This window comes from Pteropus alecto, unplaced genomic scaffold, assembly GCF_000325575.1.
Source record: "Pteropus alecto unplaced genomic scaffold, ASM32557v1 scaffold226, whole genome shotgun sequence".
NCBI classification, from domain to species: Eukaryota; Metazoa; Chordata; class Mammalia; order Chiroptera; family Pteropodidae; genus Pteropus; species Pteropus alecto.
This window is the reverse complement of record NW_006440132.1, coordinates 361205-380510: the sequence shown is the minus strand read 5'-3', so window position 1 is coordinate 380510 and position 19306 is coordinate 361205. Positions and strand designations below refer to the sequence as shown.

Genomic DNA, 19306 nt, shown 5'->3' with positions numbered 1-19306 from the left:
GAGTTGAATGATTTCCAGAAGATTACTCTCTGGTGAGAAAGATGGTGCTCTACATCTATGAAGGCACATTTAATCTAGATAATTTAGGAACTTCTCTTCCCTAATGTTGAGGAGATTTCAGTAGCACGTACTGCCGATTTCAGGGGCAGGGGTCTGGGCTTGGAGGACCTCTGATTAATGTGTTTTCAATATTCCTCTCCAGGACCTGACAGAATTACACTCCTCAGATGAGAAGGATCTGAAATAAAACAATGGATGGAAGGACGTTTCTGGTGGAGGAAGCAAGCTCCCAGCCCTAGAACTGAGCCACCGAGAGATTCCTTGATCTCTGTTCTCTTAGAATGTTTCCCCTCTCCTAGATTCTGTGCTTGGAGTCAAGGTAAGAAGTGCAGCCTGAGCTCCCAGTGAAGCCGTCGGAGAACAAACCTCTCTGAATTAGAGCGAAAGCTGCCCTGGTAGGCTGACTCCTGCCTGTGTACCAGACCTGGTTGTTATGGCAATAGGAGGTAAAGGAAACTGAGAGAGGATGGTGAAATGTTGCTGTGGGCAAAGGGCTTCTGTGCCTTATATAAGGTATGTTCCAAATATACGCTTTTGAATAAGAGGCAAGCAGGCTACATGCCAGCTCTAGGGTACTGTGTGGCATATGACATCAAGACGATTCCCTCACAGTCCTCCAAGCCTGTCTCTGCCTTTGTTGTTATTATTCTGGGGGCCTAATGGGTTATGATTCCCAAGAAAGGAATCTACATTCAGGAAAAGGAGCAAAATAGTAGCAAAATGGTTTCCCCACGGGTAAATAAGCTCCTTAAAATTAATCAATTGTTTTTAAAAATAATCAGGAAAGGCAATTTATTCACTTCTGCTTCTGATAGAATCTTTAAAGAAGATGGCATTAAGCTGCCCAAACATCTTGAGAAAAGGGAAACATTTCTGTTGATTTTCCTGATATTTTCCCCTTAGCTTTGAATTGAGGTAGAAGCTGGGGCCAGCGGAGCAACATGGCAAAGCAGAGAGAACACTGGGCTAGAAGTCAGGAGACACAGGGTCCAGTGTCTGCCCTGCCTCGAACCATCTTTGTGCTTTGGCGCAAGTTACTGACCTTCATCTTAGTTTCGTCTTGGATGATTCAGAGCTATTTTATACACAACTGAATTAGGCTGCCGCAGAAGGTAGTGACTTTTATGTCACCATCAGCATAACTTTAAAGCCTGACTGACCACTTGGTGACTCTAAGAACTAGCATTTGTCTAATGCTCTCAGATGTCATGAGGCTCTATCACATGTGTCATTTCATATGATGACCGCGACAATCCAGTCACAGAGATACCTTGATCCCTATTTCATAGACAAGATCGGAGAACAAAGCCACTAGGCCAAGCTCAAAGAACAATGATCAGAAATTGAGGACATCACCCCAGATCTGACTGGTGCCAAGGGTCCCCCTCAATCCTAATAGTCTGTGCTTCTATCAATAAAATGAGGGCATTGGATTAAACCAAGGGTTTTAAGAACTTTTTGTAGCAGAGAAATTTTTTTCCCCTCAAATGAAATCTATTATAAAATGCCAAAATATAAAACAGATCATTACAGTTCCCTTCTGGTTGAAAAAAGAGATGGCTTCCACCCAAACAAATGACCACCAAGTGACAAATGGATAATAAATGTGGTATATCCATATAATGGAACATTATTTGGCCATAAAAATGGATTAAGTACTGGTCCATGCTACAGCATGGGTGAACATCAAAAACATTATGCTACGTGAAAGAATACATATTGTATGAGTCAAAAAAGACTACATATTGCATGAGTCTATTTATATGAAGTGTCCAGAATAGGTCAATTCAAAGACAGAAAGCAAGTTGGTGTAGAGGGGCTTTGGGGAGTGACTGCTAGATACATATAGGGTTTCCTTCCGGGGAGACAAAATATTTGGAACTACATAGGGGTGATGGTTGCACAACATTGCAGATGTACTAAACGCCACTGAACTGTACACTTTTAAGTAGCTAATTCTGTATTATGTGAATTTTACTTCCATTAAGCTCTGTGTATGGATATGTGATGGTTCCAGAGCCCTAATCCATTAGCCTTCCCCTTCCCATGTTCCTAAGTGCCACCAAAGAACGCTGGAATGAAAATCGATAGTCACTAGATATTACAAAATGTTATCATACATAGTTCCAAATAGTTCTCATATGATAGCTATTTTATTCTTTCAGGGGCCAAAGGTATTTCCTCCTAACCCAACAAATAAATATGCCCGGGCCAATGACATCTTGCTACTTAGAAACAGAACTTCCCATTGGCGACCAGCTTCAATGTCAATTCTAGTCCACAGTGATCTAGCTGCTTCGATTTTAGGATGTATCGTTGGTTTTAAACTCAAAATTCTACTTTAAGTATACCAGGAAAAATAATGGTAACTGAACGCTATTTTTTGTTTGTTTGTTTGTTTGTTTCACGTTTTAGTAGATGGTTTTATTGTTGAGTAGTAAACTAAGCATTTTTAAGTGCCTGCTATATATTAAAAGGTTTTCAAGTTGTTTCATTTAATGTCATTATCCCCATTTTACAGAAAAAGATACTGAGGTGCAAAATAGCTTCACAATATCCCCAAGGTCAGAATTTGAATCTCAGTCTCTCCAGCTTAAGAAAAGACTTTTTCAACTATGCCAGATGGGTATCAGCAGAGTCACAAGTTCCTCTCTCCAAAGAAGGCATGAGGACTGATTTCAGTCCCACTACAAAACTGACCCCAGCCTACAGGCCCCTATCTACTATTTTTTTTTTTTTTTCCAGTCTGTGCAGGGAAAGTGAAGACCTACTTCAATGATCTGGCTGACAAACTCTACTCAAGAAGGAACTAATGAAGGACACTTCGGACCCTCTTGCTAAAGAGCTGAAGGGAAAGACTAGCATACCATTTGTTTTAAAAGGTTTAGGTCGGATCCTGTACAAATGCAAGAAACTCTCGCTTCTAAAGGTAACTTCCATCCTCTAAGTCTACGCGACACCATTTTCTGCAGTTGGAATGACACAGTCTCAGATTTGGACATGTATGATTCATCACTGAAACACTGCATTTTCTGTGGGCATAAATATGGTGCTTTTCCCAAGTTATTCTGAAACATTTCTACACAAAGGAGCTGAAAATAATTCAGCCTTTTTCTCTGTGTGATGAAGTTATCACAATGATAATAATAACCTGTTACATATAAATGCACTTTACAGATTATAAAGTGCTTTCATGGACAATTATTGCTGAGTTTAAAAACAAAGGTGACATTAAAAGAAAATACCAGTAATGACATTTTAGCTATTAACATATCCCCTTAATCTTGTCAGTAAGAAAAGGGTGAGATGAAAGAGTTTTTTATGAGAATTGAAGTCAGGTTTCTCAAAGTTCTAATTGTTCCTGGTTACCAATTAAAAAAAAAAAAAGTCAACGTTTTTTAAATTAAAGATAAGGTGCTGCTACTTACAATTTAATAAGTTGTAGATGCCTTTCCTATCTTTCCCAACGGTCCTGTGCCCCATTGCTATTAAATTTTAGATCTGCAGCTCATGTGGATTATACAGAATACCAGGAGTACATAAAGACAACAAGAATAAGAAAAAAAAGAACTAATTATGTTTTGATGCCATTTAATGTGGAAATACAGTGAGATCCTTACATCTTTTTATGTTTTTGGTGGCAGACTTTAAGACGGCTCAAGCCACACAATGGCCTTTGGACTTGTTCCCACCAAAGGAATCAGAACGCTAATGTGTCAAGGTCATCTTTAAAAAGCTGTACCACTGTGCTGTACGGGCATGAATAGCCACCAAAATCTCCCCAGAGATTAGTGTCTCAAAATCTAATCTCTATGGCGAGATCAATAACCATTAGGGAGTAGTAGATTTTTGAGGAACGAGTTGTATTGCAGTTAATCTGACCAAGCTGCATTAATCCACTGCTTTTTCCTTAGTGTTGACTAAAGCAAGCAGCTGCATGCATGTATAGGTGGACACTGTCTGGCTGCCGTGGTGCTTGAGCTGCTCCAAGGATTTGCCAGACCTGAAACACCATCACTTTGAAGCTCTAATGGGTGGAAGCCACATCTGGCAGGATAGGCCCATACGAACCACCAGTGAATGTTCTCAGCCGAGTCTTGCCAGCAATGACAATCCGTGCCTCACAGTGGGAAGAGCACCCTAGAGGAGAACTCAGCAGAGCGGGTGCCATCCAGCCTGACTCAGAGTATGACTCCTTCAAAGTGACATTTCAGTGGTGCTCAACCTTGGCTGCACAGTAGCATCACCTAGGGAACCTAAAAATGGCCAGGCTTCCAGCCCAGTGAGTGAGGGGTCACAGTAGAGGAACCTGAAAAGCATCACCTCCTTAGGGAAGTCAGCGTCTCTCTCAGTCTTAAACCATAGCTGACAAGAGCTTTACTCGTCCGGGAGCATTTGGTTCATTCTGATTTGTCAGGGGTACGAGGAGTGCTATTTAACATATTTGTCTTTGATTTTTCAGCGTAAAACCAACGCAATGATATTTACTCAACCCTTACCTTGTGAGAGCTAGAAATTTGGTTTTTAAAAAAACACCCAAGTGAAATGTCATTCATTTTAGGGGTGATTCCATGGAGGGAGGGATGGGGGGCACACCCCAACCAACATCCCAGTATGACGTCTGCCGGGCGGGTGGTACCAAGGGGAATTAGAACTGTTGGAAATATTATATCCGAACCACCAGAAGTTCATTAAACTGGCTCTGCAAATGTTGAAACAAAAAGCTTATGCTGCAAGAGGGTAAATATCACAAAGAAAATGAAAGGGAGGCGATCCTTACCTCGTCCACATGACCTGCGGCCCTCTCCTTCATTTTGTTTTAGTCTATCCCTGTTTAAGGTTTCAAAGAGGTGCACCCTGCGCCCACCAATGGGCGAGAGGAGACCCTGTCACTAGGGGAAAGTGGGTTTTTAGAAGAGACTTTCCAGATTCAGATAACAACCAGCTGGAAATTCATCAGCCGAACCCCAAATGTCAGGTTCATGTATAGGCTCCATCTCCTGATTGAGTCGCTATATTGAGAGGCTGATATTCGTAAATGAAAATACGATTTATGAGGTTGTTTAATATATAAATCTCACTCGTGATGTTAACACGTTCCAAGAACTTAACTTACCTGTGTAGGACATGGGCAGTGGAGTTGATAGAAATAAAGGATATAAAAAAATACTTACTGGCTCTCTCTTTTCTTCTTAAGTGGGTCCATGAGGCGCAGTGTGTCTCTGATGACGGCCACTTTCACTTCTTCATCAACAAGGCTGGGAACGTTTTCAAACACCCCTGGAGAAAGCTTGAATGGGTAAGAATTCCATGTTACGGAGGAGAGATTCAGGGATTCAGGGCCAAGTGACTATCAGTAACCGATCCTCCCACTAGATTCGGTGGTTGTACTGTTAGACTTTGCTTACGTTAATCTAGAGGTGAGAATATTTTAAAGGCTCCCGCTATACTACCTTAAAAATGTCAGTTTGCTTTTACAAATCAAGAAATTACACGAAGAGGAAAAAATAGTACTGGTTTTCTGATTATCAAAATTATACATGCTCATTGTAGAAAATTTGGAAATAAAGAAAGGGGTTAAGAAATTTAAAAGAATCCACAAAATCCTCTTAAAATCCATTATTAGTATTTGGTGTATTTCCTTCCAGTCTTTTTTATGCATTTTTTTTTCCAAGGGGGGAAAATATAACTACTGTTAAATGTACTATTTATCTTAGTGATTCAAGCATGTCGACATGGCTAAATCATATTCATAGAATTTCAATTAGTTCATCTCCTGAGGCTAACTAATTAGTTCATGTCAAAACTGATGGAAAGGCTCACAGCTGCTTCTATATTTGCAGATCTTAAAAAATTGGAAGAAGAGCATGCTGGGAAATTACCATAGGTCAGATGGGTCTTATATTAATAGACTACGTTCAGAGCTCACCAAAACTGAAATTACTTAGACTTGAACAGAACTTTGCTGTGCAAATTTAGGGATGTCAAATCTTGTTTAGCCAAGTGAGTAACACGAGAGCAGAAACATTCAGTTGGATGGCAACAGATTCAATGAGACACACTCAAAAGACTTACTTCTTGCTCATGTTCGATTCTCATGCTGGGATTTGCATTAACTTCGAGTAGTACAGGCTTCAGATTTTTCATAAGAAGAATGTCAAAGCCTAAAATCTGGGCAGGATAAACATAATTCAGAATTACTCCCTCTAGCTACAATTTCTTTTTAGGATCTGAGGATGGTATTAGGGTCAGGAAAGTGAAAATGAATTCAAATGTGGTCCCTGGCCTGGGCCTCGACCCTGGCCTCTCTTGTCCACAGCCCCTGTTCCTCTGGGCATACTTGTCAGGCCAAATGGACAGCAGAATGTGTTACAGGGGCCTCGATAATGGGATGAGTTTCCACAGTGCATTTCGGCACTACCGTATCATCTGAAGTGCTCTAAGATGATGACCTCTTTCTTCTTTAACAGGGTTTTATTATGTTAAGGATCAGTAGTAGCCCATCAATTTCTCCCTCTCCTTTTGCCCTCCTCTCTTAAGTTGCTTCTTAGCTAGACCTCTGAAAACTCGAGGCTACCTTTCTTAACCTTGGGTGTACATCGGTGTCACATAAAGACCCCTTTCGAAACCGCCACTCATCCCCCAACTCACATCTATGAGTCAGACTCTTTCAGAGTGAACTCAGGCAAATGTATTGTGAATAACAAATCCCCCGGGGTGATTCTGATATACCCTATTAGCTACGGCGAAGGGAATATTTATTACCTACCTACTAGGCACCAATTATTCATAATCTCATTTAATCCTTGTGACAGTGCATTTGAAGTAGAGATTATGTTCTCCATTTTATACAGGCAGAAACTGAGTGTGACAAAGGCCAATGGATCTCCCTAAGACCACCTAGACAGGATGTGAGATCCAGCTAGTTCAAGCTGGATTCCTCACCCAAGCAGGAGAGGCTACAAAATTTGTGGGACCCGGTGCAAAATGAAAATACAAAGCCCCTTGTTCAAAAAGCATTAACAATGTCATAATAGTGGTGACAGAGCATTAAACCAGGCACGGAGGCCTTTAGAATATAGGGCGCTGTGACTGTACAGACCACGTGCCCACGAAGCCGACTCACACCCAAAGCCGAATCCAACACCGTTATTGAACGCCTGCTCTTGAATCCAGCAGGCTGTCTCAAGTGAGGCGTTCTCTTCTTCTGGGCTCACAAGCCCTCGGCCACCCGTGCGCCTCGTTCCCTCTGCCCGAGACAACCCCTCACCTAGATGATCCCTTCTCCTCCTCGAGATGGCAGGACCTAATTAGATTCTGACTCAGACGACTCTGAGGATGTCAGATTCTTGAGAAGACTCTCATTTTCTCTATAGGAGGTAATAAGGTAGAAAGTTTCTACCATAACTGATACAATCCTAAAGTTTCAAAAAATAAGGTGGAGAATAAAGAAAAGAAGATGTAGCTGTAGCCCCTCTGTGGTGGACTCGAGAAGAAAAGATGAGAGGAAATCCATTTACTCATCTCTATAGAATGTGCGTTAGTTAAATGATAATTATTAAACCGTAGCTTCATCCTTATTAATGAAATCAGAGCCTAAATGGCCATTTGGGGGGATAATTCAAGACAAGGTTATTCTTCAAATAAGGGCAATAAGGATGAGAAATTGGGAAAAGTCATCTTCACTCTATTTTTCTTTCTCTGATCATGAAAAGAAAGGAATGGAAATTCAGTAGAAAATGTCACATGTATTATAGATCTGCTTAATAATATATGACACGTGGATATGAGTGATGAGGCCTTTAAGAGACTCTGGTGACATCATCAGTCTAACTTCAGACCTGGTCTGAGACACGTGATGTTGATGAGGCTACAGAGAATGGTGGGCTGCAGTGCCAACGTTTATCATTCTTAGTCATCAGTGCTTGCTTTTTGCTACATCCTATGATTTTGGACTTCTACCTGCTCAGCCTGGTAGAGTCCCCCACGTTCAGCTCACAGTAGTTTTGTGAAGGTAACGCTACAGGAAAGCTGGAGAGATGGGTGGAGAAACCTCATCAGCCACGTCGACCTGCACCCGCCAGTGGCATATTTTCCGGAACCTAAACTTTGTATCTATAGTTGACTATGTTGGATCTTGCACAGGTATGCTCTGGAGTCAGAAAGACTTGGACTGCGGTCCCAGCTCAGTCTCTCATACCGGCGAAACGACTCTAGGTTCGGTGCTCAGCCTCTGAGCTTCATTTCCCCATCTAAAAACGGGAGCTAACGAAGGCTACCTTGAAGGGCAGTTGATCATAGAAGCAAAAAGCACCTAGGATCATGTTCGTCAGATAGGAGGTACTCAGTGTACGCTGGCTCCCTTCCCAGTTTCCTACTAATCTCACCAACAAGAAATGGCATTTGTGGCTTCGAAGTCCAGGGGAGCTCATTTCAAACCTTAGTTCTGCCTTTAACTTATATACCTACAGGCCAGTTACTTAGCAGCCCTAAGCCCCAGTTTCCTCATCTGCAAAATGGGAATAAGAATAGTCCTTACCTTAGTTCATTCATTCATAAACTATTTATTGAAATGTATCCTATCTCCTGGCACTATTCTAGCTTCTGGAAATACAGTGGTGAACTAGACAAAGTCCCTGCCCTCATGGAGCTTACAATCTAGTAGGGGAGCCAGGATGAAATAAAGATAAAGTGATGGAAAACAGTTTGTACAGTACCAGAGACATAGTAGTTAATGAAGGCAGCTTGATCATATTTTTTTCACAAGTTCAAAGAAATACAAATATTTTTTTTTCAAAAGTTCAATAAAATATGTAGCACCAATGGGCCTCAATAAACAATCACGGGACTGGGAGGAGCTTAGAGTTGCCCTTGTCATAAAACCCAAGAATGACAGAGCTGGCAGAAAAATCAGGAATTTACTTGGTTCAGTGTTTTTCAAAATGGGGTTCTTGTCTAGAAAAGCACGGGAGAGGCCAGATCAGATCAACTTTTACCTATTTTACATATTGGGGTTCCCAGGGGGAAAAGCTTTATATATTTTTTAAATGACTAGTCTAGTCTAACGCCCACTTTATGTAGACCAGAAACCTGCAACATAGAAAGAGGTAAACCTCTCTCCATTCCGGTGGCAGAGCAGGAATTGTCAAACAGAGAGAGAGAGAGAGAGAGAGAGAGAGAGAGACCTTTTCAATCATGTGACACTCTGCCCTCCTCCAAGTAATTCAATCAGCAATTATGTGTTGTGCGCCTCCTACTTGAGGGTACCCTGGGGATTCAAAGATATCTGTTCTTCATCCCTGATTTCTAGAAGCTTCCAAAACAAGCTGGGGAGAACAGGGCCATGAGCCATTAATTGTAAATTCACACAAAGGCTCCAAGCTACATTCCAACGAGCAGGGATCACCTCTTGATTTCCAGAATTACACGACTATCTGCATCCACGGTATGCCCAACTGGGAGGTCCCAGGCTCCCCAGATTCAATACATCCAAGCTCACTGTCTGTGGCTGGCAGCCCCTAACATGGTCTCCATGGTCCTCCCCCGCTGGTGTCCATGCCCAGCTACACCTAGTGACTTCTTTCTAACAAACAGAATAGGGCAGAAATGATGGGATGTCACTTCTAATATTAGGTAATAAAAAGTCTGTGGCTTCCACCTTGGGATACATTCTCTTATTCTCTCACTCGTCATTCTGAGAGAAGCCAGCCTCCACGCTGTGAGCTGCCCGAAGGAGAGGCCCAGGTGGGGTGACAGTCAGGGGGACATGAGGCCTGCCAAGTCATGTGAGTGACCCTGGACCAGGATCTTTCCCCAGTCAAGCCTTGGAATGACTTCGGTTCTGGCCAACACATTCATTGTAGCCTTATGAAAGACTTCGAGCCAGAGGCAGGCAGCTAAGCCTAGATTCCTGATCCACAGAAACTGGGAGATAATAAATATTTGTTAGTTTAAGCTGCCAAGTTTGGGGATAATTTGTTATATAGCAAAAGATAATTAACAAGTCATCTTTCTCTAAAGGCTACTTTGCCTCCGTTATTCCTTATCCACCCAATCACACAAGCCAAAACCTCCTCCTTCATCCTTTACATCTACCTGCACACCAACTCCCGTGCGCTCTACCTCCAAAGAACTTGCTAGATCTGGCCCCTCCTCAGCGTTCTAGTCTGGATCAGGTCTTCGCCATCTTGCACCGGGACTACTTTGACAGCTTCCACATTCACCTCCTCGCTCTCAGCCGCACCCCTCATCTGGCACAGGGGCTGCCACAGTATTTTTATAAAACACAGATGGAATATTAACACTCCTCTGCCGAAAATCCCCGTCTATGAAATGAAGCCCAAGTCCTACAGCACGTCCTATAAATTCCTCTCTGACCTGGCATCTGTCTCACACCCCACTTTTATTCCCTCCCACTCACGACTGTACCTCTCGGGTTCCGACTGTGCTGAACTATTATTAGTTCTAGGATGCTTTCTTCCTCTCTGCCTTTATACTATGTTGCCTGGAAGACAATTTTATTTACCAAATATTTAATGAGTGCCTACTAAATACCTAGTACTGTTCTAGGCACTGGGGACAAAGCGGTGTACAAGACAGAGGATGTTTTAACATCCTGCCTCCTGGAGCTTATATTTTAGAGGAGGGAGACCACATGCACGTTAATAATGGAAGCAAGGTAAGAACATAGAGTGCGATGCAGTGGGGGGAAGGGAGGGGTTGGTGGCTTAGACGGGATGACCAGGGAAGGCTTTTCTAAGGAGGTGACATTTGTCACCCCGTGGTCTTCTGGCTTGCACAATTTCCAGTGAAAACTTTTTGGTTATTCTTTGTTCCTCTGAAAATAATGTGTTTTTTCTCTCTAGCTGCTTTTAAGATTTTCTTATCATCACTGGTTTTCCACAGTTTGATGAGGATAAGCTTTGATGTGTGCATGTGTGTATGTGTGTGTATCCTACTTTGAGTTTCTTAAGCTTCCTGAATTGTGGGTTTATAGCTTTTGTCAAATTTGGACAATTTTGGCCTTATATTATATTTTTTCCTGTATCTCTTCTGCTCAAGGAACTCCAATTACACCTATGTTAGACCCCTTATATTGCACTATAGGTCATTGGTAGTCTGTTCGTTTATTTTATTTTTCCTGTCATTTTCCTTTTTCTGTTTTACTTTGGATAGATTCTACTGCTAGGTCTTCAAGTTCACTGATTATTGCTTCTGCAGTGTAATCTGTTGTAATTCCATCCAGTGAAATTTTCATTTCAGGTATTGTATATTTTCTTCTCTAGAAGTTCCATTTGATTCTTTTTGATAGCTTCCATTTCTCTCTTCATTAAGTTCATATTTTCTTTTAAAATTTTGCATACGGTTATACAGTTTAGTCTCCCCCCACCCCCACCGCCTTTCAGCATTCTGCCAGTAGAATTCCAGCCACCTGCGCATTCTCAAACTCTGATCTCCATCTCAACTCACTGAGGTCACAGGGATGTTTAGGTTTCACCTCCCAGTGCCCATGTTCCAGAAATTGCCCGACAGAAAGCCAAGGCAACCACTAGACTCACCTTCAGTATTTTCCTTCTCTTCCTCAGGGATCACAGTGCTGAGCTGTCTGTTACTCAAAGTCTGAAAAACATTTATTTCATGGTTTTTGTCTGGTATTATAGTTGCTTGCAGAAGGAGGCTAAGTGCAATCTCGATTACTCCATCATGACCAGAAGCAAAAGTCTCAGGATGTGACATTTGAACGGGGACTGAATGAAGTGACCAAATAAGTCATTTGAAGACCTAAGTAAAAGCATTCCAGGCCGAGGGAACAGTAGCGAGAACAATGGCCACTTCTGAAGAACAGCAAGGAGCAAGCACGAGGGAGAGTGGTATGAGATGAGGTCAGACAGAAAGACAATGGATGGATCATGTAGCATCTTGTAGGCCATGGTAAGGAGCCAGGATTTTAAGTGCAACGAGAAAGCCGCTAGAGAGCTTGAGCAAGGGAAGTAATTTGATCTGACATGTTTTAAAAGAGCCACTTTGGCTACAGTGAGAAAAATAGGCTATAAACAGCAAGAGTGGAAACAGGGCCATCAATTAGGAGGCTACTGCAGCGGCACAAATACCGCTGGTGGCTGCCTGGGCTGGGGGACAGCAGTGGAGATGGCTAGAAGTGGCTACATTTAGGATGTATTTTAAAGTCTCTTTTCAAGAAGTTGCTTATGGATTGGATGTAGGAAGGAGGAAAAAAATTTTTAAAAAAGGATGACTCAGGTTTTTGGTATGACTGACTGAATGTTATTCACTTCCTGAAACAGGAAAGACGATGAAAGAATAGGTTTAGGAGGAAAATCGAGAATTTGACTTTGGATATGCCAAGTGGAAGATACCCACTAGAAATCCAAGAAGAAAGGTAAGTGGACAGTTGGTTATAACAGTCTGGAGCTCAAAGAGAGGTCGAGACTGGAAATACAAATTTAGGAGTCAATGACACACAGCTGATACTTAAAGCCGTGGGGCTCTACAGATGAGATCATTCAGGGCGTGAGGCAGGTAGCAGGAGAACTTTCCGAGAACTGAGTCCTGGAGGTGTCCAGCACTGCCGAGGCTACAGAGGGACTGAGAAGCAGCAGCCGGTGATGTAGGAGGGAAACCAGGAGAGTATGGCGTGTCTCTCACCTTTTTCTGCTTGCCAAATTCTTCGTGCCTTGAGCATCATTTAAGCATCTCTTCCTCTGGGACGCCTTCCTCGACTGGGTTGGGCAAAGCTGGTTGCTCCCTTTTCTGTGCCCTCCTGGCATCCTGCATACACCCTCTTACAGCATTCATTACAAGGAATTATCATTCCTATGTGTTGGTCTTCCCCGCTCAACTGTGCATCTCTTAGGAACAGGGACTGTGTCTTATCCATAACCACACGCCCCACAGTTAGCTCAGGGTTCATCTCAGCGGGCGCCCAGGGAATGCGTTAGAGTCCAAAGGAAGAAAATAGCCTAAATATCAGAAGTGGTCCAAGTTATGTTCAAGAGACAAGAATTAGCTCCGTTTGGCAGGCCCACAGGCCTCAGGGCGGGTACAGGGCAGGGAGGCTGGATTCGGGTTGGGAGGCAACCAATGCCAGGCTGAGGACCCAGCTTTCCATTATGTTTAAAATGTGACGATTTCATAGTTTCCTATAACTTCAAGGCACTTCCTCATAGACAAGTTTGAGAACTGTTGTTACAAATAACAAACCACATAACAATAATAATAATTAAAAAAACCTAACATTTATTAAGTGATCACTCTGTGCTCAGTACCATGTCAAATGTTCCATATGGTTTTCTCTCATTTGATCTGGAAACAAAGATCTGTGAGGTAGATACAAATATCATCTCTATTTGCAGATAAGGAAAAGGAAGTATAGAGAGGTTAACTTGCCAAGCTCACCAGCTAGAGTTGCTGGAAGGAGGAGCTGGAGTTAGCTCAAACCCAGGGCATCTGAGAATGAAACCCAAGCCTCACATGACCACTGGGCTGCTTATTTGCCTCCATCCTATGGGTGTCTGGGGCTGAATGGGGAGGAGGAAGTTAAAGAACAATGAAGAAAGAGGAGAAGCATCTTAACGAGTTAGGGAAGGTATCTCTTCCAGACATTTGGGGAAAGGGTCGTGGTCAAGGAGAGAATTAGACATGGAACTAGGGGAAGACAGACCAAGCAATGGAACTGGAATGGATGTTATTTAAAGCTGAGCTGGGAACCTTTCCTCTGTATGTGCATTTCTGCCACATGAATCATCTACACCCAGACGGACCTCACTGTCTAAGCCAAGGTCACACTGCTGCCCTCAAGAAGACCGACATGAGGATATGTTGTTGGGGGCTGCCTAGGCAATGACAGGGAGAAAGGCCAAAATGGCAGGGTAGCCACGTTCCTAGGCAAGAGATTACAGGAAACCTGCCCACAGCCTGGGCCTTGCCAGCGGTTGCCATGGGCCATCACAATTTCCCAAGTAGTTATTGCGGCTATAATGGGAAAGGGGTCATGGTCACGTGTTTGCGATAAGTGTAATTTTGTTGTCTAGGGTTTGTGTCCTGGAATGCTGGCATCTGGGCCAGGCCCAGGCTACAAGCAAAAAGGGGCTTCATAGCAAAGAAATAATCTATCACATATGCGCAGAATATTACAGTTTGCAAAGCCCTTCATAAACTTTATCTCATGTGAGTTCAAGAACCCTGTGGGATGGGCGAAGAAACTGAGGCACAGAAATTAAGTGCCTTGTGCGAGATTACATAGCAAGTCAATGGCAGAACAATACACTGTCCCTATATCTTTTGGCTCCAAGTTAGTTCAGATGCTTGAGACGCACGCTAACAAGTGCTTTATTTAACAAGTGACAAGAACAAAGAAAGCAGGAGGGGCCTCCAAGGAGAAAAGGATAATATTTTCTCAGTCATTGTGAATCTGAAATGTATGGTGAAACACATTTCAAACATCGAACACCTCCTACCTTGTCAAAGCGTTTTCGCCTACATTACTTCACAAGGCTCCTCAGAAGGTAGAAAAAGAAACGGAGGCTCAGGGTGGTGATGAAACTTGCCCGAGGTCACACAGCGCTGCAGGAAGAGACCCCTGCACTTACTTCTAGCGCCGTGCTCCTCCCCTGACCCCAGGCCTGGAAGCATTTAGTGCGGTCAGGCAATGGAAATGGTCACAGGACTGTGGTTCCATTCGCTAGGCATGATCTGTCCAAACCAGAGGTTGCCTCCCTGTCTGCCCTCCAGGCCCCCACAGCTCGGCCGGGTTCCACCCGGATGGCTGCCCCAGGGAGCCTGTCTATAACCAGACAACCGCCCTGGCCCTCCGCCCTGCACCCTCTTTGTGCCAGGGCGCCGTGGCTGGGCCATGCACGCCAGGCCTACATGATACCCCTGGAATGGCTGTCACTGTCAAACAGATGTGACCACACAGTCCCCTGGAATGACCCCTGGATGCCCCCACATTGCAGTTGTCTCCTTCACCCTAAGCTTTCGCTGTCTCAGGCCAGGGCCTGTCTTCTCTGGTCCTACTTCTGGGTTCTGCTCACTTCCCCCTTCTAATGCCTTAAGCTGCACACCTGGTGGCTGAGCTGGACATCCTGCCCGCGACCCAAAACGTGGGGTCTGAGTGCCTAAGGACAGGTTTCTTGATGACGATTAGCCCCTCCTGGCACTATCCCTGCCGGAATTCCCCTCCAAAGGGTCCGCTCTCCTGCCTGGAGACCCTGATGGCTGGCGCCCAGCCCCCGGGGGAGCCGCCCTGGATTTGGGGCCGCACCTCAGTGCCAGCCTCCTCTCTGCTGCCCCTCTGCCTCCCTCCCCATCCTGCACCGTGCTACGGTCACTCCTCTGCCACAGTCTTAGATAAAGGACTAGAAAATAACCCCCAAAACGGATCAACAAATGGTGCCTATTTACCATTCACAGCAGTGCAAGTGAAACGATGTTGATACCAACAACCCGCGCGAACACGTGGTGGAAAAGAATATTGCGGAAGTCTACACACTTTGCAACGCGTTTTTATAAAGCCCCCAAACAAGCAAAAGAAAACAGTGTATTGTTTAGGGATACATTCATGGGTTATAGAAGTATTTTTAAAGCAAGGAAACGATAAACATAAAATTCAGGATAACGGTTACCTTGGGGGGGAGAGGGGGAGGAACGGGACGGGGAGCGGCACGGTGATTGGGCGCTGGCGCCGGGAGGCGGGGCTTGGGATGGTTATTTTGTTGTTCCGCTCCTTAGCTTACACACGTGTTCCAGGTATTCTTTTTTTATATATACAACTGCTATGAACTAAAGATTAGATGCTGAGGGTCCCAGAGGTACCCTGTCATATCACCCCCTTCCCATTCTGATTTCTCTGGTGGCAGGAAGTTGTGAGCCTACTGAGTGCCTGGACTCCATGTCCCCCAACCCCATTCCCCTTCACAGCCGAATGACATGAAAGGATGTCTTCGCGCATTCCTATGGCCTTGCCTCCCGTGCTCTGGCTCACTACACTGTACTCTGACCCCTGTCCCATCACGCCACTGAAAACAAGTGTCGCTGAAGTCAGGAAGTACAGGGACATTTTCAGATGGGGCCTCGTCAGACATCTCAGCAGCATTTGCGAGGCCGCCCCCTCCTGCTTCTTCTCCAGGTACGTCTTCCTGGGCAGTACGGTATCTGCCTTCCTGATGTCCCTCCTATGTCTCGGTCTGCTTCTTCTCGGCCTCCTCTACGGGGTCCCCCTCCCCCGCCGTCCCTTACTTACGTGGCTGAGACCTTCTCAGGCCTCGTCTCACTCTGCAGCCCCTCGTGGCTTCTGTCACCATCCGAACACTGATGAGTTCCTGATCTTTCTCTGCAGCCCAGACTTTTCACTCCTCAACTCCAAGCCCAAATGTCCAATTGTCTGCTCAACCTTCCCACGTGGATGTCACACGGGCATTTCAAAGACATTTCCAAGTCCAGCTCCTGACCGTCTTCCACAAGCCTGGTCCCCTGCCGGTGGCTTCTGTCCATGCATGTAAGTGCTTAAGCCACCTGCCACTCGGTCTCGGTTCTTGCTCCCTCACTGCCACCATCTCTCCGCTCTCCCCCAGCTCCATCCAATCACCGAGCCCAGCCATCCTACCTCCTCGACGGCCCTTACTCCAACTCTCCCCATCTCCGCCCTGCCAGCATCATCTCTCACCAGTACGAAAGCGATCAGCTCACTAGTCACCTCCCCGATCCCAGCCTCGCCTCAGTCCGTCCCCTCCCTGCAGCCAGTTTGTTCTTTGTAACGTGCAAATCTGAGTTCGTCGGTCCCCTGCTAACATCCTCAAGTGGCCCTCACTGCCCTTGGCTCTCAGGGAGTTGGCCCTCACCTACCTCTCCCACCTCATCTTCCCTCATCTCCCTCCCAACCTCTGCCTCCAGACCCCCCTCCAACCGCAGAGAACCTTTTTCAGTTCCTCAAATGATTCATGTTTTCCTCTTCCAAGGGCTGCAAACGTGTCTCCCCTTAAAACACCTTGTCCTCCCCAGCCTTGCCCAGTCTCGCCTGCTTCATTTAACTCTTAACTTCGGGGTCCAGGTTACTTGTCATTTCTTCCAGGAAGCCTTCCCAGACCATCCTTACTCCCATCCAGAAGACGTTAGATGGCTCCACAATCTCAGTGCCCAGGACATTTCCTCCTCCACTTATCACTTGTGACACTTCACGCTAATTACTTTTTAAATTATTTGTCTCTCACAGAGACCTGACTTCCGCTCTCACCAGGACCTCGGACAGTGCCTGGCCCCTACCTTAAGCAGGTGGTAAAAACTGCCAAAAGAGAGAATGAATACATGAATGGCAGGCACTGCGCCTCACATATGTCGTCTCGTCCTCAGAGGGAGGTGCTATTAATTTCATTTTACAGATGAGAAAAGGGAAGTCACTTACCCTGAATCACACAGCCAGCAAATAGAAAGCTGCAAGTTGGATCCCGGGTTGACACCAAAACCCACACGAGCAACCACCCCTCCTCACCTCTGGCCAGCCCGCCCCCACCCCTCGTCCCGCACGAGGCCCTATCGAGACTGAGAACTCGGGCGGGGGACGGGCGACGTTACCTGGAAGCACGTGGGCCCCGGCCTCCCTGCGGGGATGTCCGACTGGTAGAAAACTTTGAGCTCTGGCGTCAGGGCAATGACAGTCTTAATCACCAAGGAGATGATGTCAGACCAGACCTTCTTGATGTCAACACCTTTGGAAGACAGCCTACAAAGAATGCTAGAAAACGTCCTTTTGCTGCCTGTGCTAGTACTGTCCGAATGGACAAAGTTGCCGCTGTGGATGTTCAGGGAATAGTTGGTTAGGTGCATGAAGATGTGGTGCAGGTTTTTGGAGCTGGGCTCCTGGTATGGCTCCGTACAGAATCTAGAGAGTCCATCTTTGGCTATGTAAATCTCTAAGGGGTCTAAGGACTTCAGTAAGACATACAGACGAATATCAAACTTAAGCTTGTCGATAAGGAGAGGTTTGCAGATGTACTCCTGGACCACCGCCGGCCTGCTCTGGAGGGTGCCTGCCAGGCGGATGTCACTGGGGTCTTTAATGAGGTAGATTCCGTCACCCTGACAACCACCATCAGGCTTCACAATAAAAGTGGGCTTCCAGGAGGGGTCACCGTCTTTCACCATTCGAACCTGGGGGGAGAAAAGAAGGGTTAGCATTATGTTATTTTCCTCTCGGGCCCCCCAGGACAGAGCAGGACGTTGGCAAATGCTTGGTGAATGAGCGACAAAATGAGCCCCGTCTATGTGAGCACTCGCCGAGCACCTGCTGGGGGAAGACACTGTGCCCAGTACTGAGACAGTGACCTAAGGACAGACCTCAATCCTCCAGAAGGGAGATGGAGAAAGAGCGCAGTGAATTTGCAGGCACAAGACCTGGGTTCGAATCCCAGATCTTTGCTGGTTATTAGCTATAACCCTGAGCAAGTCGTATAACTGATGACGATGATGATGACCTAGGACTATTTATGAGTGCCTACTAGGCCCCAAGCACTATATTAGGCCCTTGTCGTGAGTTATCGCATCCGACGCTCACAGACGACACAGTGGTTCTTTTTATCATATGGGGAACGGAGAAGGTACAGCAGTTGTTAAGAGCGTAGCGTCAGGCTGCCTGGGCTCAAACCCTGGCGCTGCTACTTACTGTGTGACTTGGGCAAGTTACTTAAATTATCTGTGCCTTCCTCATCTGCAAAATAGGAGAAAGATTATTCTGAGGATTGATGAGGTAATACCTGCGAAGGGTTGAGCCCCGGAGCCTGACACATACAAGGCCACCATCAAGCCTCACTGTTGCTGTTTTTCAAGGATGGAGTAGCTTGCTGGCTAAGTGGGGGGCAGAACTGGAGTTGGTCTCTAGATCGCGGATGTAACACGCACCTTCCCCTGTACTGAGAGGCCTCGGTTTCCACGTCTTAAAAACAGGGCTATAAAACCAACCCTCACTGGGTCATCATAAGGAAGAAATAAACTAATATGTGCAAGGGCCAAGCACAGAGCCAGTACACAGAAAATGTTAGTTTTATCATCTGTGTCTCTTATAAGGTTCATCTAGCAGATTTTACCAATCCGTCAGTGTGTTGAGATCTTTTTGAAACTGGATTCTGTCATCTGTAATATTTGCTCTCCTCCCAGCTCCAGGTCAGCAGGACACGCACATAATCATCCAGGGCGTTTGACTAGTCCAGTCAGTCTGGATCTCTAGGTCTGCGTAATT

At 45.2% G+C, this 19306-nt stretch overlaps 1 protein-coding gene across 1 annotated transcript in view; it reads right to left on the bottom strand.

Annotated features, from left to right (window-relative positions):
- Positions 1–19306, bottom strand: part of TTLL11 (tubulin tyrosine ligase like 11) — a 204669-nt gene that overhangs the window by 106465 nt on the left and 78898 nt on the right. Inside the window, 3 exon segments of the mRNA XM_006917063.2 lie at positions 5235–5350; positions 6136–6231; positions 17647–18222. Of these exon segments, the coding sequence (XP_006917125.1) occupies positions 5235–5350; positions 6136–6231; positions 17647–18222 (788 nt within the window).